The sequence below is a fragment of the Babylonia areolata genome, chromosome 12 (genome assembly GCF_041734735.1).
Source record: "Babylonia areolata isolate BAREFJ2019XMU chromosome 12, ASM4173473v1, whole genome shotgun sequence".
In the NCBI taxonomy this organism is placed as follows: domain Eukaryota; kingdom Metazoa; phylum Mollusca; class Gastropoda; order Neogastropoda; family Buccinidae; genus Babylonia; species Babylonia areolata.
In genome coordinates, this window is record NC_134887.1 from 4,124,737 (window position 1) to 4,148,344 (window position 23,608).

Genomic DNA, 23,608 nt, shown 5'->3' on the forward strand with positions numbered 1-23,608 from the left:
CCTGCTTGCAGATTTATTTGTTTTTCCTATCGAGCATGGATTATATACGTGCACATTCTCTTCGACTCAATCTCTTTTTCTTTGTATGCATTTTGTTATTGTTTTCTTTTTTCCCTTCATGTTTTCCTGTTCCCCTCATTCAGACAGCAACCCTCCCCCCTTCAACCCTTCCCCCTTCATTCAGACAGCAACCCTTCATTCAGACAGCAACCCTTCCCCCTTCATTCAGACAGCAACCCTACCCCCTTCATTCAGACAGCAACCCTTCCCCCCTTCATTCAGACAGCAACCCTACCTCATTCAGACAGCAACCCTTCATTCAGACAGCAACCCTTCTCCCTTCATTCAGACAGCAACCCTACCTCTTTCAGACAGCAACCCCACCCCACCCCCTCATTCAGACAGCAACCCTCCCCCCCTTCATTCAGACAGCAACCGTCCCCCCTTCATTCAGACAGCAACCCTTCCCTCTTCATTCAGACAGCAACCCTTCCCCCTTCATTCAGACAGCAACCCTCCCCCCTTCATTCAGAAAACCCTCCCCCACCCTTCCCCCTTCATTCAGACAGCAACCCTTCATTCAGACAGCAACCCTTCCCCCTTCATTCAGACAGCAACCCCCCCCCTTCATTCAGACAGCAACCCTTCCCCCTTCATTCAGACAGCAACACTCCCCCCTTCATTCAGACAACAACCCTCCCCCACCCTTCCCTCTTCATTCAGACAGCAACCCTTCCCCCTTCATTCAGACAGCAACCCTCCCCCCTTCATTCAGACAGCAACCCTCCCCCCTTCATTCATTCAGACAGCAACCCCCCCCCCCTTCATTCAGACAGCAGCCCTTCCCCCTTCATTCAGACAGCAACCCTCCCCCCTTCATTCAGACAGCAACCCCCCCCCCCTTCATTCAGACAGCAACCCCCCCCCCCCTTCATTCAGACAGCAACCCTCCCCGCTTCATTCAGACAGCAACCCTCCCCCCCCCCCCCTTCATTCAGACAGCAACCCTCCCCCCTTCATTCAGACAGCAACCCTCCCCCCTTCATTCAGAAAGACAGCAACCCCCCCCCCTTCATTCAGACAGCAACCCTCCCCCCCTTCATTCAGACAGCAACCCTCCCCCCTTCATTCAGACAGCAACCCTTCCCCCTTCATTCAGACAGCAACCCTCCCCCCTTCATTCAGACAGCAACCCTCCCCCCCTTCATTCAGACAGCAACCCTCCCCCCTTCATTCAGACAGCAACCCTTCCCCCTTCATTCAGACAGCAACCCTCCCCCCTTCATTCAGACAGCAACCCTTCCCCCTTCATTCAGACAGCAAACCTCCCCCCTTCATTCAGACAGCAACCCCCCCCCTTCATTCAGACAGCAACCCTCCCCCCTTCATTCAGACAGCAACCCTTCCCCCTTCATTCAGACAGCAACCCCCCCCCCCCCCCTTCATTCAGACAGCAACCCTTCCCCCTTCATTCAGACAGCAACCGTCCCCCCTTCATTCAGACAGCAACCCTTCCCTCTTCATTCAGACAGCACCCCCCCCCCTTCATTCAGACAGCAACCCTTCCCCCTTCATTCAGACAGCAACCCTCCCCCCTTCATTCAGAAAACCCTCCCCCACCCTTCCCCCTTCATTCAGACAGCAACCCTTCATTCAGACAGCAACCCTTCCCCCTTCATTCAGACAGCAACCCCCCCCCCCTTCATTCAGACAGCAACCCTTCCCCCTTCATTCAGACAGCAACACTCCCCCCTTCATTCAGACAACAACCCTCCCCCACCCTTCCCTCTTCATTCAGACAGCAACCCTTCCCCCTTCATTCAGACAGCAACCCTCCCCCTTCATTCAGACAGCAACCCCCCCCCCCTTCATTCAGACAGCAACCCCCCCCCTTCATTCAGACAGCAACCCTCCCCCCTTCATTCAGACAGCAACCCTCCCCCCTTCATTCAGACAGCAACCCCCCCCCCACCCCCCTTCATTCAGACAGCAACCCTCCCCCCCTTCATTCAGACAGCAACCCTCCCCCCTTCATTCAGACAGCAACCCTCCCCCCTTCATTCAGAAAGACAGCAACCCCCCCCCCCCCCCTTCATTCAGACAGCAACCCTCCCCCCTTCATTCAGACAGCAACCCTCCCCCCTTCATTCAGACAGCAACCCTCCCCCACCCTTCCCCCTTCATTCAGACAGCAACCCTTCCCCCTTCATTCAGACAGCAACCCCCCCCCCTTCATTCAGACAGCAACCCTTCCCCCTTCATTCAGACAGCAACCCTCCCCCCTTCATTCAGACAGCAACCCTCCCCCACCCTTCCCTCTTCATTCAGACAGCAACCCTTCCCCCTTCATTCAGACAGCAACCCTCCCCCCTTCATTCATTCAGACAGCAACCCCCCCCCCCCCCTTCATTCAGACAGCAACCCTTCCCCCTTCATTCAGACAGCAACCCTCCCCCCTTCATTCAGACAGTAACCCCCCCCCCCCCCTTCATTCAGACAGCAACCCCCCCCCTTCATTCAGACAGCAACCCTCCCCCCTTCATTCAGACAGCAACCCTCCCCCCTTCATTCAGACAGCAACCCCCCCCCCCCCCCCCGCCCCCCTTCATTCAGACAGCAACCCTCCCCCCCTTCATTCAGACAGCAACCCTCCCCCCTTCATTCAGACAGCAACCCTCCCCCCTTCATTCAGAAAGACAGCAACCCCCCCCCCCCCTTCATTCAGACAGCAACCCTCCCCCCCTTCATTCAGACAGCAACCCTCCCCCCTTCATTCAGACAGCAACCCTCCCCCCTTCATTCAGACAGCAACCCTCCCCCACCCTTCCCCCTTCATTCAGACAGCAACCCCCCCCCCCTTCATTCAGACAGCAACCCTTCCCCCTTCATTCAGACAGCAACCCTCCCCCCTTCATTCAGACAGCAACCCTACCTCATTCAGACAGCAACCCTTCATTCAGACAGCAACCCTTCTCCCTTCATTCAGACAGCAACCCTTCATTCAGACAGCAACCCTTCTCCCTTCATTCAGACAGCAACCCTACCTCTTTCAGACAGCAACCCTTCTCCCTTCATTCAGACAGCAACCCTTCCCCCTTCATTCAGACAGCAACCCTTCCCCCTTCATTCCGCCCAGCGTCTCCTGTAAAAGGCAACATTATTCTGTTCACCTTGTTCCTGTACACACACACACACACACACACACACACACACCGTTATAGGGAGGGATTCTTTCCCCTCTTTTCTTTTGTACACAACACTGCCTGTTATTCCTGCAGTTCCCCCCCCCCCTCTCTCTCTCTCTCTCTCTGTCTGCCTTTCATCAAGTAAGAAATGTTCCCTCTTATGCAATACCTTAATTTGATTTTTTTTCCCTTGTCTCTCCCATTCAGATCAGCAGGAAAGTCACCAAAACAACAGAAAACAAACCCACAGCATACAGTGATTTAGACGTGTTCCCCACCTCTCTCTGTCTGGCAGCAAAATCACAGGAGAACAACTGACGGCATGTTATAATTTGACACTTCCTCTTGTCGCTTCTGGATCACGTGCAGGATTCACTGAAAACAAACAACAGACCATAGTTTAGATTAGGTGGGCTGTGGGATCAAAGAAAGCAGGTAGCATACCACAGTGTAGATTCACCCCCCTCCAATCCTTCCCCCTTGTTGATCAGAAACAAGGTCATGGAAAACAAGGTCATAGAAAACAAGGTCATGGAAAACAAAGACAGAAACAAGGTCATGGAAAACAAAGACAGTGGAAAACAAAGACAGAAACAAGGTCATGGAAAACAAAGACAGAAACAAGGTCATGGAAAACAAAGACAGAAACAAGGTCATGGAAAACAAAGACAGAAACAAGGTCATGGAAAACAAAGACAGAACAACATCATAGAAAGCAAAGACAGAAACAAGGTCATGGAAAACAAAGACAGAACAACATCATAGAAAGCAAAGACAGAAACAAGGTCATGGAAAACAAAGACAGAAACAAGGTCATGGAAAACAAAGACAGAAACAAGGTCATGGAAAGCAAAGACAGAAACAAGGTCATGGAAAACAAAGACAGAAACAGAAACAAGGTCATGGAAAGCAAAGACAGAAACAAGGTCATGGAAAGCAAAGACAGAAACAAGGTCATGGAAAACAAAGACCGAAACAAGGTCATGACAGAAACAAGGTCATGGGAAACAAATACACAGAAACAAAGTCAAAACAAAGACACAGAAACAAAGTCAAAACAAAGACACAGAAACAAAGTCAAAACAAAGACACAGAAACAAGGTCAAAACAAAGACAGGCAGCAAACCATATTTGTTTCCTTCTTCCCTCTCTCTTCCTCCCTCCTAGACTGGTAAGCAAGATGGCAACAACAAAAAAGTGGCACACCTGGTGCATTTTCCTCATCTCATTGTCCTCGTATTTCATTCAGTGCTCTCTGTTTCTTTGTCAGCCTGCCTGCCTTTGTCCCATCCTTTTCTGTGTTGGTGCCCTTTGTTTTGTTCGGTCCTTGCTTTGTTTTTTGCTTTTCTTCCAATGTTACATTGGGGTTTTTTTGCACAACAAAGCATTTTTGAAACTGGACTCAGAGGTATGTTATTATGCACTGTTATTGTACAAGTATTGTTTTCACGTGAGGCGCGTAGAGCACATTTTATGGGAAGTTTGCGCCATATTATTCTTCTTCTTTCATGGGCTGCAACTCCCACATTCACTTGTATGAACATGAGTGGGCTTTTATGTGTTTGACAGTTTTTACCTTGCCATGTAGGCAGCCATACTTCGTTTCTGGGGGTGTGCATGCTGAGTATGTTCTTGTTTCAGTAACCTACAGAACGCTGACATGGATCTTTAACGCTCACATTCGATCTTCTGCTTGCATATACACACAAAGGGGGTTCAGGCACAAGCAGGTCTGCACGTATGTTGACCTGGGAGATCGGATAAATCTCCATCCTTCACCCACCAGGCGCCGTTACTGAGATTAATCTGGGACCGTCGGATAGAAAGTCCAAAGTTTAACCACTCAGCTGTTGCACCTGTCACCCTCATTCAAAGTTGAACGCTTTAACTCACTCAGTACGGCCAGTCCTCTCTTCTCCTCTACACAGACCCCTCGGATGTCCAGTGGGTGTCTGAATGACCCAACCTTTAGCTTCCGTCGTCAGAATTGTGGTATTCTTTGTCAACATCACGTCTTCAGTGTAAGAGCCTTCCGCTTGCAATATTTTGATGATGGTAATTGGGGTGAAACGCTGTTAACGTCGTTTCTTTCGCCGTTCGTATGGAAAGAGTTAACCACTCGGCTGTTGTGTCCGTCACGCCATACAAGTACCATCCATTACTACTGTCATTTCTCCCCAGATCGGCAGCAAGCTGACGGAGAACAAGCGGCTGCAGAAGCAGCAGGAGTCGCTGAGGAAGGAGCAGGGTCTGCTGCAGGAGGAGGCTGAGCGGCGCCAAGAGGAGGCAGCCGGCCTGCAGGGGGCGCTGGAGTCGGCCCGCCAGGCAGTGCGCCAACACCAGGAGGAGCTGCAGTCGCTGCAGGCGGAGAAGCTGGCGCTGGAGGCGGAGGTGGAGCGGGCGCGGAGAGAGCTGGTGGACAGCAGGGACCGCAACCCTGTGCTGCTGGAGCAGATCCAGGTATGATGCCCTGTCCCTCCTGCCCTCCCCTAGGCTGCAAAGGGAGTCTGAGTGCTCTGCTTCTTCTTCTTCTTTTTCTTATTCTTCTTCATCTTCTACTTCTTCTGCTTCTTTTTCTACTTCTTCTGCTTCTTCTTCTACTTCTTAAAACATAGGTATATAAGACTAAGTGACGTAAAATATCCATTGGCTAAAGCATAGATATGTGAGACTAAGTGACGTAAAATATGTACAAAGTCAACACTGTCCCATGACATTGGCTAAAACATACACACATAAATGTACAGACTAAGTGAGGGCTGTGTGGTGTGCCACAGAGTCTGGAGTGGCAGGTGTCCCAGAGGGGCCAGGAAGTGCAGGCGGCCAGGGAGCAGCTGGCCCTGGCCGAGCAGAGACAGGCCAGCGAGACCGACAGCTTGCGTCGCGCGCTGCAGGTAGGTGGCGCTACTGTCCTCCTCCCCACCCTCCTGCATCCTGTCGCCCACTCCTGAGAGTTCAGCGTTACGCCTGCACAGTATCTCTCCTGTTTCTTTTTGAGTTGCTGGTTGTTTTTTTCTTCAGTTTCTTTGATGTTTGTGACCACTCTCCAGGGGTATACACAGCACTGGATGTGGGCAAAGCACCTGTCTGTAACAGTGTGGTGGGTGTGCGTGTGTGTGTGTGTGTGTGTGTGTGTGCACATGGTTGCAAAATCATCAGTTGAAAGAATGCCCTATAAAGTCATACAGGGTTTAATTCAAAACAGACACTCTCTCTTCCGGCACCCCATCTGTTTCAGTAAATTTCATAATTTTAGAACCTCATCTCTGGTGTTTGTGTTGTGCTGTGTACCAGGACATGGTGATGACAGTGTGTGCTGTGTACCAGGACATGGTGATGACAGTGTGTGCTGTGTGCTGTGTACCAGGACATGGTGATGACAGTGTGTGCTGTGTACCAGGACATGGTGATGACAGTGTGTGTGTTGTGTACCAGGACATGGTGATGACAGTGTGTGCTGTGTACCAGGACATGGTGATGACAGTGTGTGCTGTGTGCTGTGTACCAGGACATGGTGATGACAGTGTGTGTGCTGTGTACCAGGACATGGTGATGACAGTGTGTGTGTACCAGGACATGGTGATGGCAGTGTGTACTGTGTACCAGGACATGGTGATGACAGTGTGTGTGTACCAGGACATGGTGATGGCAGTGTGTACTGTGTACCAGGACATGGTGATGGCAGTGTGTACTGTGTACCAGGACATGGTGATGACAGTGTGTGTTGTGTACCAGGACATGGTGATGACAGTGTGTGTGTTGTGTACCAGGACATGGTGATGACAGTGTGTGTGTTGTGTACCAGGACATGGTGATGACAGTGTGTGTGCTGTGTACCAGGACATGGTGATGACAGTGTGTACTGTGTGCTGTGTACCAGGACATGGTGATGACAGTGTGTACTGTGTGCTGTGTACCAGGACATGGTGATGACAGTGTGTGCTGTGTGCTGTGTACCAGGACATGGTGATGACAGTGTGTACTGTGTGCTGTGTACCAGGACGTGGTGATGACAGTGTGTGCTGTGTACCAGGACGTGGTGATGACAGTGTGTACTGTGTGCTGTGTACCAGGACATGGTGATGACAGTGTGTGCTGTGTGCTGTGTACCAGGACATGGTGATGACAGTGTGTGCTGTGTACCAGGACATGGTGATGACAGTGTGTGCTGTGTACCAGGACGTGGTGATGACAGTGTGTACTGTGTGCTGTGTACCAGGACATGGTGATGACAGTGTGTGCTGTGTACCAGGACGTGGTGATGACAGTGTGTACTGTGTACCAGGACATGGTGATGACAGTGTGTGCTGTGTACCAGGACATGGTGATGACAGTGTGTACTGTGTACCAGGACATGGTGATGACAGTGTGTGCTGTGTACCAGGACATGGTGATGACAGTGTGTGCTGTGTACCAGGACATGGTGATGACAGTGTGTGATGTGTACCAGGACATGGTGATGACAGTGTGTACTGTGTACCAGGACATGGTGATGACAGTGTGTGTGTTGTGTACCAGGACATGGTGATGACAGTGTGTGTGTTATGACAGTGTGTGTTGTGTACCAGGACATGGTGATGACAGTGTGTGTGCTATGACAGTGTGTGTTGTGTACCAGGACAAGCAGGAGGAAGTGGACGGCCTGCAGGCAGAGGTGGCCCAGGCTCGACAGGAGAAAGCCAACCAGAAGTCGCGTGTGGCCGAACTCCGCAGCGTTCTGAAGGCCTCCGTGCAGCACCACAAGGTGAGACGGCTGATGTCTGCCCGTGTCGCCCGGCGCGGACAGTGCTGATGATCATAATAAACTGTACTTGGATGGCGCAGAACTCTAGGGGCCTCACTTGAAACAGTATATACACAATGGTGTTTTATGCAATACAACAGCACACTAAGGCATAAAAGAGTAAGACAAAATCTGTACACACCAAGGCAGTACCACAAATTTCAGATATGAATAATTACATGAAAAAGGCACGAAATGTCCATACACACATATCCATGCACATGCACGCACATGTTCGCACACACACACACAGAGAGTAAGCACCCACCCATAAGCACACACACACACTGCGACTCAGTGGGGATGAGACAACTTAGGTCTGTATGTGTCATGGTTATGATAGCACCACATGGTGAGACAGCTTTGGTCTGTATGTGTCATGGTTATGATAGCACTACATGGTGAGACAGCTTTGGTCTGTATGTGTCATGGTTATGATAGCACCACATGATGAGACAGCTTAGGTCTGTATGTGTCATGGTTATGATAGCACCACATGGTGAGACAGCTTTGGTCTGTATGTGTCATGGTTATGATAGCACCACATGGTGAGACAGCTTTGGTCTGTCTGTGTCATGGTTATGATAGCACCACATGGTGAGACAGCTTAGGTCTGTATGTCATGGTTATGATAGCACCACATGGTGAGACAGCTTAGGTCTGTATGTGTCATGGTTATGATAGCACCACATGGTGAGACAGCTTAGGTCTGTCTGTTCCATCTTTTGGTTGTCATCCTCCATACCTGAAAAGGGGTGAAAGGAAACCAAGTCTGTTTGTCGTCCTCCATACCTGAAAAGGGGTGAAAGGAAACCAAGTCTGTTTGTCGTCCTCCATACCTGAAAAGGGGTGAAAGGAAACCAAGTCTGTTTGTCGTCCTCCATACCTGAAAAGGGGTGAAAGGAAACCAAGTCTGTTTGTCGTCCTCCATACCTGAAAAGGGGTGAAAGGAAACCAAGTCTGTTTGTCGTCCTCCATACCTGAAAAGGGGTGAAAGGAAACCAAGTCTGTTTGTCGTCCTCCATACCTGAAAAGGGGTGAAAGGAAACAAAGTGTTTGTCATCCTCCATACCTGAAAAGGGGTGAAAGGAAACAAAGTGTTTGTCATCCTCCATACCTGAAAAGGGGTGAAAGGAAACAAAGTGTTTGTCGTCCTCCATACCTGAAAAGGGGTGAAAGGAAACAAAGTGTTTGTCGTCCTCCATACCTGAAAAGGGGTGAAAGGAAACAAAGTGTTTGTCATCCTCCATACCTGAAAAGGGGTGAAAGGAAACAACGTCTTGAATCTTGAACCCAGCTGACTTCTTTGCCCTGTGTGTGTGGGTGTGTGTGTGTGTGTCTGTCTGTCTGTATGTTTGCATTTGTGTGTTTGCATATGTGTCTGTGTGTGCGTGTGCATATGTGTGTGTGTCTGTGGGTGTATGTGCGCGTGTATGTGTGTGTGTGTGTATATGTATGTGTGTGTGTATATATGTATGTGTGTGTGTGTATATGTATGTGCATGTGTGTATATGTATGTGCGTGTGTGTATATGTATGTGTGTGTAAAGAAAGTGCCAGATAGACAGAGATAACTAAATAAGAATGAATGTGTTTGCTTGTAAGTGTATGCCTGTTGTCTGTTCACTTGTTACTCCAAATCAGAACGTGTTCTCCCCAAAACACGAAAACAACACTTATTAACCACACCCTTTTATTTAGTATTAAGAAAGATATCAAAAGCTGCTATTCATGGTCTGGACTGGAATATAATTTTTTATGGGGGGGGGAACAAGTTTAAATCACCGCCTTGCATTTTTCTGCAGCAGTCTTGCCAGCTCCTGGCTCCTCACTCAGCACATCCCGATGATCCCACCATCCAGTTCTATGAAGTCCCGTGCCCAGTCCCTGGCACCTCGGCACAAAGCAAAACCCCATGGCCTGTCCCCGGCCACTAGATGCCTGCACATTTTTAGTATGTGTCAGTTCCTTGACTTTCTGGATGCAAACCCCCCTCATTTCCAGTCCCACTACAGACCATGTTTTGAATATTATTCCTAGAAACCTAAGTGGACACACAAGACAACATAGACACCATACCTTTACATAAACACTAAAGAGGAAATCTTCATCCAGTACCATTGACATAATTTCCAATTATCACTGAAGCTAATATAAAAAAAATATTCGCTTGAAAAACGATGTCCATTCACCACCCTAAGTAATGCAAAATAGAATTACTTTAACATGATTCCCATTCATCCCATCAGGAAATAGCAAAATGTAGCTGCTTAGCTACTACACAATTCAATGTTTCAAAAAAGTCACCATTTCTTAGCCATTGAATAGTCTAACAAAACTTAAGACAAATTTAAGTAACTACTATCTGTTATTAACCTAACTGTATATCATCAAAACACCAAGTACTGATTACCCATACAAGCTTTACAACAACATCAAATCAACAACAACATATCAATGTATCTGTCATTTAAACGCTACATAAATTATCCATTCAAATGTCCTGCTTTTATATACTGTGGTCAATATCCCATCACAAAATGTAGTCAAAGTCATTTCAAACTGAGTGCAATAATTTTCAACATACCTTTACAGGCAAAAATATGTCCCAAACCTGGACAGCTTCATGACACCATCTGGCAACAAATCTGCTTTTCACAGCAGCACATCACATTCATAACTCATGGTATGATTACAAAAATGCACGTGAAACACCTGAAACCATTTAAAAAAAAAAAAAAAGCAATTCCCAATCCCCCAATATAATAGTTGCCCTGTAAAAAAAATGGATCTAGGAAAGTAGTATATCAAAATAAGAAATTCCAATCCCCGATATAAGTGTTGCCCTGTAAAAAAATGGATCTAGGAAAATAGGATACCATTTTCTTTACAGTGTGTGTGTGTGCTTGTATATATATATATATATGTGTGTGTGTGTATGTATGTGTTTGTGTGTGTGTTTGTATATATATATATATATATGTATGTGTGTGTGTGTGTGCTTATATATATGTATGTGTGCTTGTATATATATATGTGTGTGTTGCATGTCCCCAGCTGACGAAGAAGCTGAACAGCGGGCGGAAGGACCGGGGGGGTGCGGGGGACGCGGACGGGCGTGAGGAGAAGGGAACTCAGGCAGACATGGGCAACGGAGTGATCATCCCTCCCCTGCCCTTCGACATGGAGGTGGTGGAACAGCTGCTGCTGGACACTGCTGTGAAGCCGCTGGACAGCAAGTCAGTGGCTGTGATTGGGGGCCTGTTTTGTTTGTCTGTTTGGTGGTGGTCATGTTGAGGGAGTTGTCCAGAGATGCTAACTGTTGCAATTTAGCCACATTTTGTTACGCTCTTGTCAGAATTGTTCTGACGAGTTTATTTTCGACTACATAGCATGGTCACATGCTTTCCTGTAGTAACATTACCCAGACACTCTAGACCTACCAGTCATTGAGGCCAGGGCACTCACTACTAATCTTGGTCTCACATAATGATGCTCAGCTAATCGCGTGCATGTAAACATTGAAACAGCATTGAGTGGACCAGTCAGCTTCATCGTTTGCTCGAACAAGAGAGAATGTGGCTAAATCAAGGGCTTGTATGCATTGTAGATAAAATGTACGTTTGCTGATGTGGCTCAGAGACCAAGTGCTCCTACCAAATTCAGAATGTTCCAACCAAATTTCCTGATTGTTCCTACAAACACTTGACAGGGCAAGACACCTGTGGTTGTCCTTGTTGTTGGTGGCCCCTCATGGGTGCTGCACTGTGTCCTCAGTGGCGGTACTGCCACACTGCTCACTGACAGTCCCTCCCCTTCCCCACCCACCCCCCACCACCCCCTCCTTACACAGCCACACCTGGTGTTCAGGGATGGTTCATTGAGAGTTTGTTGCTTTTCTCTGTCATTGCGTGTGTATGTTTCCCCCTCCCTCCATCTCTCTTTGCAAGTCACAGTCCTCATCTTCACTTCCACAGTCATGTGATGAGGCTTCCCTGATGTGCCTTTGGGTCAGTCAGCCTCTGTCACCTGTCACTCAGTCTCCCTCTCTCTAAAGTGTCTGCTGTGCATTCCTCTTGCCACCTCTTCAAACAAGTCAACCATCTGATTCAGTGGAAGAAAAAAAAAAGCGTTAAAACGAAAAACACATGTTTCACGTTCAATGTAGGTTCAACCCTGCATTTCCTGAGAATCGTGGAGCATTGGTGGTTGTCCATTTCCTACAGTCTGCAATGGTTCCCAATTGCCACGCCCGCTTCACACCGTTTGGCTGGCATTTGACCTATCGTCTTACATCACTCCTCTCCCTCTCCTCCCTTCTTCCAATGCTCGCTGCATGTATTCTGTCAGTCATAGCCACTTGCTCAAAAACACTGTATGATTGGATAGACAGACTGAATTACCATCAAATAGGCTGTCAGTTTCATCACTGTCGTTGTCATTCACCTTCGTGTTCAAACCAATCATAGCTATAGCTGTCCATAATCACAAGGTTAGCTTTCAGCATTGTGTAAATCTTCTGACTGACCGCTTGCTTTACTGGACACTGTTTTCAATGCCTTTTTCTGCACATGATGCAACCCCCTTTTCCACACGCATATCACATGGTCAGGTAGCAAATTATTATCGAGTAGAAAGGGGGTATTCTACCTAATGTATGTTCATTTAAATTATTTTTGTAATCCAGACACATCAGACTAACCGTTCAGTCTGTTTATGTGAATTGAACCAAACTCCAATGAAGGAAAAATTGGAACATATGCAGGACGTCCTATAGGCACTATAGCAACATTTTTTGTAGGACGTCAGCTGACAAAGGCATTCAACTGGTTAAAGTATGACCAGTGTGTGATCGTTGGTGTGTGTGACAGGAGGTGTGGTGTACATGTGTGACAAATGGTGTGGTATCCGTGGTGTGTGACAAATGGTGTGGTGTCCGTGGTGTGTGACAAATGGTGTGGTGTCCATGGTGTGTGACAAATGGTGTGGTGTCCATGGTGTGTGATAAATGATGTGTGACAAATGGTGTGGTGTTGGTGGTGTGTGACAGATGGTGTGGTGTCCGTGGTGTGTGACAAATGGTGTGGTGTCCATGGTGTGTGACATGGTGTGGTGTGTGACATGGTGTGGTGTCCATGGTGTGTGACAAATGGTGTGGTGTCCATGGTGTGTGACAAATGGCGTGTTGTCCATGATGTGTGAGAGATGGTGTGGTGTCCATGGTGTGTGATAAATGATGTGTGACAAATGGTGTGGTGTTGGTGGTGTGTGGCAGATGGTGTGGTGTCCATGATGTGTGACAAATGGTGTGGTGTCCATGATGTGTGACAAATGGTGTGGTGTCCATGATGTGTGACAAATGGTGTGGTGTCCATGGTGTGTGACAAATGCTGTGGTGTCTGTGGTGTGTGACAAATGGTGTGTGACAAATTGTGTGGTGTCCGTGGTGAGTGACAAATGGTGTGGTGTCCATGGTGAGTGACAAATGGTGTGGTGTCCGTGGTGTGTGACAAATGGTGTGGTGTCCGTGGTGTGTGACAGATGGTGTGGTGTCCGTGGTGTGTGACAAATGGTGTGGTGTCCGTGGTGTGTGACAAATGGTGTGGTGTGTGACATGGTGTGGTGTCCGTGGTGTGTGACAAACAGTATGGTGTCTGTGGTGTGTGACAAATGGTGTGGTGTCTGTGGTGTGTGACAAATGGTGTGTGACAAATGGTGTGGTGTCCGTTGTGTGTGACAAATGATGTGTGACAAATGGTGTGGTGTCAGTGGTGTGTGACATGGTGTGGTGTCAGTGGTGTTTGACAGATGGTGTGGTGTACGTGGTGTGTGACAAATGGTGTGGTGTCCGTGGTGTGTGACAGATGGTGTGGTGTCCATGGTGTGTGACAAATGGTGTGGTGTCTGTGGTGTGTGACATGGTGTGGTGTCCGTGGTGTGTGACAAATGGTGTGGTGTCTGTGGTGTGTGACATGGTGTGGTGTCCGTGGTGTGTGACAAATGGTGTGGTGTCTGTGGTGTGTGACAGATGGTGTGGTGTCTGTGGTGTGTGACATGGTGTGGTGTCTGTGGTGTGTGACATGGTGTGGTGTCTGTGGTGTGTGACAGATGGTGTGGTGTCTGTGGTGTGTGACAAATGGTGTGGTGTCCGTGGTGTGTAACATGGTGTGGTGTCCGTGGTGTGTAACATGGTGTGGTGTCCAGGATGTGTGTGACAGATGGTGTGGTGTCTGTAGTGTGTGACAGATGGTGTGTGACAGATGGTGTGGTGTCCGTGGTGTGTGACAAACAGTATGGTGTCTGTGGTGTGTGACAAATGGTATGGTGTCTGTGGTGTGTGACAAATGATGTGTGACAAATGGTGTGGTGTCCGTTGTGTGTGACAAATGATGTGTGACAAATGGTGTGGTGTCAGTGGTGTTTGACAGATGGTGTGGTGTCCATGATGTGTGACAAATGGTATGGTGTACGTGGTGTGTGACGAATGGTGTGGTGTCCGTGGTGTGTGACAAATGGTGTGGTGTCTGTGGTGTGTGACATGGTGTGGTGTCTGTGGTGTGTGACATGGTGTGGTGTCTGTGGTGTGTGACATGGTGTGGTGTCTGTGGTGTGTGACATGGTGTGGTGTCTGTGGTGTGTGACATGGTGTGGTGTCCATGGTGTGTGACAGATGGTGTGGTGTCTGTGGTGTGTGACAGATGGTGTGGTGTCTGTGGTGTGTGACAGATGGTGTGGTGTCCATGGTGTGTGACAGGTGTGGTGTCCATGGTGTGTGACAAATGGTGTGGTGTCCATGGTGTGTGACAGATGTGGTGTCCATGATGTGTGACATATGGTGTGGTGTCCGTGGTGTGTGACAGGTGTGGTGTCCGTGGTGTGTGACAGGTGTGGTGTCCGTGGTGTGTGACAAATGGTGTGGTGTCCATGATGTGTGACATATGGTGTGGTGTCCGTGGTGTGTGACAGGTGTGGTGTCCGTGGTGTGTGACAGGTGTGGTGTCCATGGTGTGTGACAAACGGTGTGGTGCCCGCGGTGTGTGACAAACGGTGTGGTGCCCGCGGTGTGTGACAGACGGTGTGGTGCCCGTGGTGTGTGACAGGTGTGGTGCCCGTGGTGTGTGACAGATGGTGTGGTGCCCGTGGTGTGTGACAGATGGTGTGGTGCCCGTGGTGTGTGACAAACGGTGTGGTGCCCGTGGTGTGTGACAGATGGTGTGGTGCCCGCGGTGTGTGACAAACGGTGTGGTGCCCGTGGTGTGTGACAAATGGTGTGGTGCCCGTGGTGTGTGACAAACGGTGTGGTGCCCGTGGTGTGTGACAAACGGTGTGGTGTCCGCGGTGTGTGACAAACGGTGTGGTGCCCGTGGTGTGTGACAAACGGTGTGGTGTCCGCGGTGTGTGGCAAATGGTGTGGTGTCTGTGGTGTGTGACAGACGGTGTGGTGTCCGTGGTGTGTGACAAACGGTGTGGTGTCCGCGGTGTGTGACAAACGGTGTGGTGCCCGTGGTGTGTGCAGGCCCCTGGACAACTTGTCCAGCTGTCTGAGCTCCCTCAGGCAGGAGATCAGTGGCCTGCAGAAACAGATGGAGGTGCACACCACCACCATCCATTCCTCTGCTGTCTCCTGGAGGTCAGGCATCTGTGTGTGTGGGAGGAGGGGAGGGGGGTAGCATGTGTGTGCGGAAGGGGTGTGGGGGGCGTTGAGAGGGGTTAGGTGGGTGTTTGTAGGGGGGAGAAAGTTTATGTGGGGATCTGTGTGACTGTATGGGGGGGTGGGGGTGGAAGTGTGTTTGTGGGGGTGGGGGGGAGGGGGAGTGTTTGTGGTGTGTTTGTGGGGGGTGGAAGTGTGTTTGTGTGGGGGGCGGGAGTGTTTGTGGTGTGTTTGTGAGGGGGAGGTGGGGGGGGGGAGTGTGTTTGTGGGGGGGGAGGGGGAGGGGGGAGTTTTTTTGGGGAAGAAGTTTGTTTGTGGGGGGGGAGTGTGTTTTTTTTTGGGGGGGAGTGTGTTTGGGGGTGGGGGGGAGTTTGTGGGGTGAGGTAGTGTGTTTTTGGGGGGTGGGGAGGAAGTGTGTTTGTGGGGTGAGGTAGTGTGTTTGTGGGGGGGGGGAGGAAGTGTGTTTATGGGGGGGAAGGGGGGGGGCGGAGGAAGTTGTGTTTGTGGGGTGAGGTAGTGTGTTTGTGGGGGGGAGTTTGTGGGGTGAGGTAGTGTGTTTTTGGGGGGTGGGGAGGAAGTGTGTTTGTGGGGTGAGGTAGTGTGTTTGTGGGGGGGGGGGAGGAAGTGTGTTTATGGGGGGGAAGGGGGGGGGCGGAGGAAGTTGTGTTTGTGGGGTGAGGTAGTGTGTTTGTGGGGGGGGGGGGGGGGGAGGAAGTGTGTTTATGGGGGGGAAGGGGGGGGGGCGGAGGAAGTTGTGTTTGTGGGGTGAGGTAGTGTGTTTGTGGGGGGGGGGGGGAGTGTGTTTATGGGGGGGAAGGGGGGGGCGGAGGAAGTTGTGTTTGTGGGGGAAGGAAGTTTGCTTGTGGGGTGAAGTAGTGTGTTTGGGGGGGGGGGGGGGGTAGTGTGTTTGTGGGAAGGAAGTGTGTTTGTGGGGGGAGGTAGTGTGTTTGTGGGAAGGAAGTGTGTTTGTGGGGGGAGGTAGTGTGTTTGTGGGAAGGAAGTGTGTTTGTGGGGGGAGTAAGTGTGTTTGTGGGGTGGAGGTGTGTTTGTGGGGTGGAGGTGTGTTTGTGGGGGAGGAAGTATAATTGGGGATGGGGTTGGGGGTGTGTCTGAGCTTGGGTGTGGGTGGATGGATAGTGGCTGTGTGAATTTGTGTTTTTTGCATGTATTTGTAGGTACATGTGCCGTGTGTGCTCATGTGCATTCTTGTGTGGGTGGGGGTTTTGGTGTTAGCGTGTGTTTGTGATTGCGAATTTGTTTTTCTGTCTTGAAATAAAAATCAGAGCTTTTTTTGTGTATTGAGGGTAAAGGAATAAGCACTTAATGGTTTGATTTCATCCTACCTTCATAAAAGAAAATCTATAAGTTAGTCTAGGGAATACAATGGGAAAATGAGACATGGAGCATATTCAGACACATGCCACACAAAGAGGTAAGGATTTATTTGCATGCTGTGAACACAACATAGATTTCATGTAATAGTGCATTGTCTGTCTTTCACTGATACGTCTAATAATTACACAAACACACACAAACGCTTGTACACACACACACACACACACTCACTCACACACACACACATACACACACACACATATGCATACATGCACACACACATTCGCACACACACATTCGCACATGCGCACACACATGTACACACACATATACAAAGGGAACGAATATTAGACACACAGACAGTATGGCGTGTGTGTGTTAGTGTGTGGTGCATGTGTGTTTGATGTGTGTGTCTGTGGTGTATGTGTGTTTGATGTGTGTGTGTGTGTCTGTGGTGTATGTGTGTGTTTGATGTGTGTGTGTGTGTGTGGTGTATGTGTGTGTATTTCTTTCTGTGGTGTGTGTGACAATGTGTGTGGTGTGTGTGTGTCAGTGTGTGTGATTGTTTGTCAATATGTGTGTATTTGTGTGTGACAATGTGTGTGGTGTGTGTGACAATGTGTTTCATGTGTGTGACAATGTGTTTCATGTGTGTGACAATGTGTGTGGTGTGTAATGTGTGGTGTGTATGTGTGTCAATGTGTGTGTGGTGTGTGTGTCAGGAGTGTGGAGAGTGAGGTGAAGGGCCTGCAGGAGGTGGTGCGCTCCATGGCCAACACCATCATGGACGGCACCACCACCACCTCCCCCGCCACCACCACCACCGCCACTGACACTGAGCTGGTGGATGATGCTGACATCCTGCATCTGTGATGAGACCGCTGTGCAGCTGTTCGTGTTCTTTCCGCTGTTGTTGTTTTGATTCGGATTGTGTCGAGAAATCTGTTCATTTTGTTGTTGTTTTAATTCATGTTATGTCTAGACATCTTCTGTGGCTCTTTTTAGCTGTCATGTGTTTGTCTGTCTCTGTCTCTCTCTGTCTGATATTCTGAGAAAGAAATACTTATCTAAGCACATACAAAAGTTAAGGATTCTTATATTACCCCACATACTTCAAAATGTCAACAGCATTGTGTCAAGAGATGTAGAAATGTTTATTTTTTATGTGTTAAAACAGTGAGCAGAAAGCGCTTATAAATTATCCTTACTTATTTAGTTTTGTTATAAGTTTATTCTTTCTAATATTTTGTTGTTCACCCAACTCAAGGTTTGGTTTTCATATGTGTGTGTGTACAACACATGCATTTATATGTATACAGGTCGGTGGTCTTACATTAAAACAGTTCTGTGTTCTGTCACCCTCTCTCTTTCTGTGTCTCTCTCTGTCTCACTGTCTCTCTGTGGATGTCCATGTATTGCTGTCTCTTTTTCTGTTTCTGTTTCTCTTGTCTGTCTGTCTTTCTGTGTCTGTGCCTTGCTCTCTCTTTCTGCATCTCTGTTTCTCTGTCTGTCTCTTTCTCTGCCTTGTTTCTCTCTGTTTTTATCTCACTGTCTGTCTCACTGTCTCTCCCTCTGTCTCTTTGTCAGTCCCACTCACCCCCACCCCCCACCTGTCTGTCAGTCCCCTGATGTTGGTCTGTCTGTCTCCAGCACAGTGTTCTCTCAGGTTGATGGCACTGTGGACACTGTACAAGGAGTGCTCAGGAGGCAGTTGCATTGCTCGGACGGAAGAGCCTAGTATGGTCGTAACCCACTACTAACTGTGTGTAGCATGTAACTGACCAATGGCGTAGTTCGGTCAACATAGGCATTTAGTCAGTGTAATGGTCAAAAAGTTAGAACCAAGCAATGCAGCTGGCTCCAGGTCACCAGAGTGAATGCGTAAGATCCGTTGCATATCACCAAGTCAGCACATGAACTCCACCATACAGCCACACTGCCTGTGAGAAGCTGGTGTTCGACTGGGGTGTGACTGAACACGACTGTGATTTACTGACCAGTGACCATGTGGTGTGTGGTAACAGGACGGTGGCTTTGTGTGTGTGAAAGGGGTCAAGTTTACATCAGGTGGGAAAAGAGTGTGTGTGAAAGGGGTCAAGTTTACATCAGGTGGGAAAAGAGTGTGTGAGGGAGGAGGAGGAGGGGGGGGGGATGAGTGTGCAGAGATGCTTTTATTTCCCAGTTCGTGGGCTGCAACTCCCATGTTCACTTATATCTACAAGTGGGCTTTACCATGTTTAGCCATTTTTATTCTGTCGTCTGGGCAGCCATAGTTAGTTTTCAGGGATATGCACATTGGGTACGTTCGTGTTTCCATAATCCACGTAACACTGGATAATAGAGATTTTTTGTGTGTGTGTTCGATGATCTGCATGTGTTTTCCCACAAAGGGGGTTCAGGCACTGATAGGTCTGCACATAATGTTTGATTTGGAGACTGGAAAAACGTCCATCCTCAACCCAGCTGATGCTGCCAGGACGTTGAGACCCACGGCCTGTTTCCGTCAGCTGCGCCACTTTGTGGTGCTGTGGGTCAGCTTGTGTTCCCTGGTGCTGTGGGTCAGCTTGTGTTCCCTGGTGCTGTGGGTCAGCTTGTGTTCCCTGGTGCTGTGGGTCGGCTTGTGTTCCCTGGTGCTGTGGGTCAGCTTGTGTTCCCTGGTGCTGTGGGTCAGCTTGTGTTCCCTGGTGCTGTGGGTCAGCTTGTGTTCCCTGGTGCTGTGGGTCAGCTTGTGTTCCCTGGTGCTGTGGGTCGGCTTGTGTTCCCTGGTGCTGTGGGTCAGCTTGTGTTCCCAGTCAGTAGATTGGAACAAGTTTTTAAAAGAAAAAGTGAGCCAGACACATACAGGAAAGAAGTCTTGTTTGGAAACTGATTTATTTGCTGTGAGTGCATTGATTCAGAGCCTTTGCTTGACCAGGCTGTGTATGTGAAACAAAAGGGATGGGTTTCCATGAAATGGACTTGTCATCTGGGTCACATGATATGGTGGAGGAGAACAAGTGGAACATTTAGACCTTTGTCTGTGATGATAATGGGCCTAACAGTGTTTAAAGTGGTTAAAGCATTGGATGTTCAGTCTGAGATACTGGGTTTGAATCCTGGTTATGGCGCCTGATACATAACAGGTGGAGATTCTCCCAGCCTCCCAGGTCAACAGATGCTCAGACCGGCTAGTGCCTGAACCCTCTTTGTGTGTGTATGCATGGAGAAGATCAAATACACAGGTTAAGATTTCTGTAATCCTTGTCAGCATTTGGTGGGTTATGGAAATAAGAACATACCACAGCACGCACGGCCCTGAAAACGGGGGGGTGGGGGGGGGTCACACTTAACCCATTCAGCCCTAAGGTTCTACAGCCCTGGCAGGTTTCCCTGCCGTACTGATGCAAAAAACCCACAGCAAGTTTACTGAAATGGGCTGGCTTTTCCTTGATGCATGTGGACACAGCAGGAAATACTGTAGGAGTTAGTTCCCTTTGCGTGTGGGTTATGTATATATGTAAGAACGCATGTGAGCCATTTTGATGAAACGAGTGTTGACGCCAGGGCAGTGCTGAAGTGGAGGGATGACTGAGTCAAAAAGCCCACTGGTGCATGTGTGAATGTGGCGGCTGCAGCCCACAATGACAGACAGTGAAGAATCTGTGAGGACTGGATACATGGGACAGCCAACAGACACTGACAGACAGCATTCAGTGTTGTCTGTTGTCTGTCATGAGGTATGGATAGAGAGGTCAGACTGACAGACAGCATTCAGTGTTGTCTGTTGTCTGTCATGAGGTATGGATAGAGAGTATTGTCTGTTGTCTGTCATGAGGTATGGATAGAGAGTATTGTCTGTTGTCTGTCATGAGGTATGGATAGAGAGGTCAGACTGACAGACAGCATTCAGTGTTGTCTGTTGTCTGTCATGAGGTATGGATAGAGAGGTCAGACTGACAGACAGCATTCAGTGTTGTCTGTTGTCTGTCATGAGGTATGGATAGAGAGTATTGTCTGTTGTCTGTCATGAGGTATGGATAGAGAGGTCAGACTGACAGCATTCAGTATTGTCTGTCATGAGGTATGGATAGAGAGTATTGTCTGTTGTCTGTCATGAGGTATGGATAGAGAGGTCAGACTGACAGCATTCAGTGTTGTCTGTCATGAGGTATGGATAGAGAGGTCAGACTGACAGACAGCATTCAGTATTGTCTGTCATGAGGTATGGATAGAGAGGTCAGACTGACAGACAGCATTCAGTGTTGTCTGTCATGAGGTATGGATAGAGAGGTCAGACTGACAGACAGCATTCAGTATTGTCTGTTGTCTGTCATGAGGTATGGATAGAGAGGTCAGACTGACAGACAGCATTCAGTGTTGTCTGTCATGAGGTATGGATAGAGAGGTCAGACTGACAGACAGCATTCAGTATTGTCTGTCATGAGGTATGGATAGAGAGGTCAGACTGACAGACAGCATTCAGTATTGTCTGTTGTCTGTCATGAGGTATGGATAGAGAGGTCAGACTGACAGACAGCATTCAGTATTGTCTGTTGTCTGTCATGGAGGCAGGTTTAGTTGATGCAGTGCCACTGCAAACCTGCATCCTTCAGTTTTCTCTGTGGTTCAAGTATTGTTGACTTTAAATGAGACTGCAGATGTTATATGTCATGACCAATTTGATTTTTTTTTTTTTTTTTTTTAATTCTAATGCGGTTGTAGTGGTTATTGTTTTGTTGTTTGTGCCCTCCCAATGCCTTTGTAAAGATCACTTTACTGCCTTTATGTAACAGAGGTCCATTTTTTTTAAAATGATGTCTTTGGGATCATTGAGTTGTTTGGTATATACGCAATGGTATCCTGGTTTGTGCAACATTTTCTTCTGTTGACGAGTTGTGCTGACCCAGAATTACAGTGTTGACAGAAGTGTGTAGGCATGTAAACCTGTGTGTGCAGTTTCTACATTATGTGTGTACTGTTGTTTGCCATCTGTCTGTCTGTCAGTTTTGAAAAGAGGAAATTGCTAAGAATGTGAAGGAGCGGCTGCATTATTGTTAGTGTTTCACTGTCACTACAGTGCGCTGTCCAAGTACAAGTTGCTGTTCATTGAACGTTATTTCACACAGTGGATTACTTCAGTGCCATGGGCAGATGTGCACAGACCACCATCCATTTTATTGTACATGTGTGTGTGTGTGTGTGTGTGGTGTGTGTGTGTGAGAGAGAGAGAGAGAATACGTATGTGTGTGTGCATATGGTTGCATGATCTGAACTTACATTTTCAGTGCATTATTTACTGTCTTTACATTTGTAAATTGAAATGATGATTTTTAGTATTGGCATTGAGAAATGTGGTGATATATGATGAAAATGACACTTCATTCTGGTTTGGTTTTGTTTTGTTTTCTATGGATTGTTTGAAATTATTGTTGTGTGTTTATATGTATGTGTGCCTATGTGTATGAGTGCATGTGTGGGTTTGTGTGAGTGTCTGTGTGCATTTGTGTGTGCTCATGTGTGAACACACGTGTGTTGACGATAACTGGGCAGCAAAAGTATGGTAGATCAGCTGAAGGTTTCTCCACGTTGTGTTTCAGAACTCTTGTCAGATAATCCACAAGTCCTCTCCTCAGATCTGTTTGTGACATTGCCCCAGGGCCTGCATTGAATTGATTGACTGATGTGAATGATGATGATGATGATGTTGGTTATTGACAGAGAAAAGAGAATTGCAGTGTATAGGAACAAGCAGCCTTCCTGACTGATGTGAATGATGATGATGATGATGTTGGTTATTGACAGAGAAAAGAGAATTGCAGTGTATAGGAACAAGCAGCCTTCCTGTTCTTCCCCATCCTCTATCTACTGTGCAATGTTGTTTTGGTTGCTTTGTTGCTTTTATTTTGCTTCTTCCTTTTTTTTTCTTTTTTTTTTAAGTAGGCATCTTGGTGCATAGGTCTTTTTTGGGTAGCTTTAATACAAAGATGATTTTTTGTGGAGGCACACATATGTTGAGTATGATATGGGTGAGGTCATCTGTGTTTTAAACGAGCAGCATAAACTGATTGACACATTTGACAGTCTTGTATGTCATCTTGTTGGCGTTTCTGGTTTTCTAACTGATTTAAAGCATGAGATATCCAACACAGTGAGGGTAAAGAGCTTGAAAGCTTAAACCTTGATGTACAGGACAGTGAAGCATCCTTGAACAGAAGTGGTAAGTAAGCTGTACATGAACAGTAAACAGGGAAGTTCTGCTCTGTATCGCTTCGCTCAATGGGGAAGAACAATCCTCTAGCTCTGATGACAGGCAGGCATTGGCTGTGATGTGACATCTCATCCCCCAGTCCTTTGCCGACAGTCACCTGTTTGGGGGTTTTATGATTTCTTGGAACACTGTGTGGTTTGAGCTGAAGGTGGAGCCAGGTGATGGCCATGCACTCTCCCTGGGGACAGCACACTGAATACCAAGCACAGATATCTACTGGCACAAGTAGGCTACAATACAGTACAGTACAACAGTGAATTTCTAGTCTTCTACAATAAAATAGATCAGTGAATTTTAATCTTCTATAACAGTGAATTTCCAATCAGTAATATGATAGAACATTGAATTTCCAATCTTCTACATACAGTGGAACAGTGCATTTCCAATCTTCTACAATACAGTAGAACA

The 23,608-nt window shown here is 48.0% G+C and overlaps 1 protein-coding gene across 1 annotated transcript in view; it reads left to right on the top strand.

Annotated features, from left to right (window-relative positions):
- The window catches only part of LOC143288332 (uncharacterized), a 56,422-nt gene extending 37,339 nt beyond the window's left edge, over positions 1 to 19,083 (top strand). The window contains exons 15-20 of the mRNA XM_076596706.1: positions 5,367 to 5,645; positions 5,963 to 6,079; positions 7,804 to 7,929; positions 11,025 to 11,206; positions 15,484 to 15,597; positions 17,676 to 19,083. Of these exons, the coding sequence (XP_076452821.1) occupies positions 5,367 to 5,645; positions 5,963 to 6,079; positions 7,804 to 7,929; positions 11,025 to 11,206; positions 15,484 to 15,597; positions 17,676 to 17,826 (969 nt within the window). The 3' untranslated portion in view covers positions 17,827 to 19,083. The remainder of the gene's footprint in view (positions 1 to 5,366; positions 5,646 to 5,962; positions 6,080 to 7,803; positions 7,930 to 11,024; positions 11,207 to 15,483; positions 15,598 to 17,675) is intronic.
- Positions 19,084 to 23,608: the final 4,525 nt, after the last annotated feature.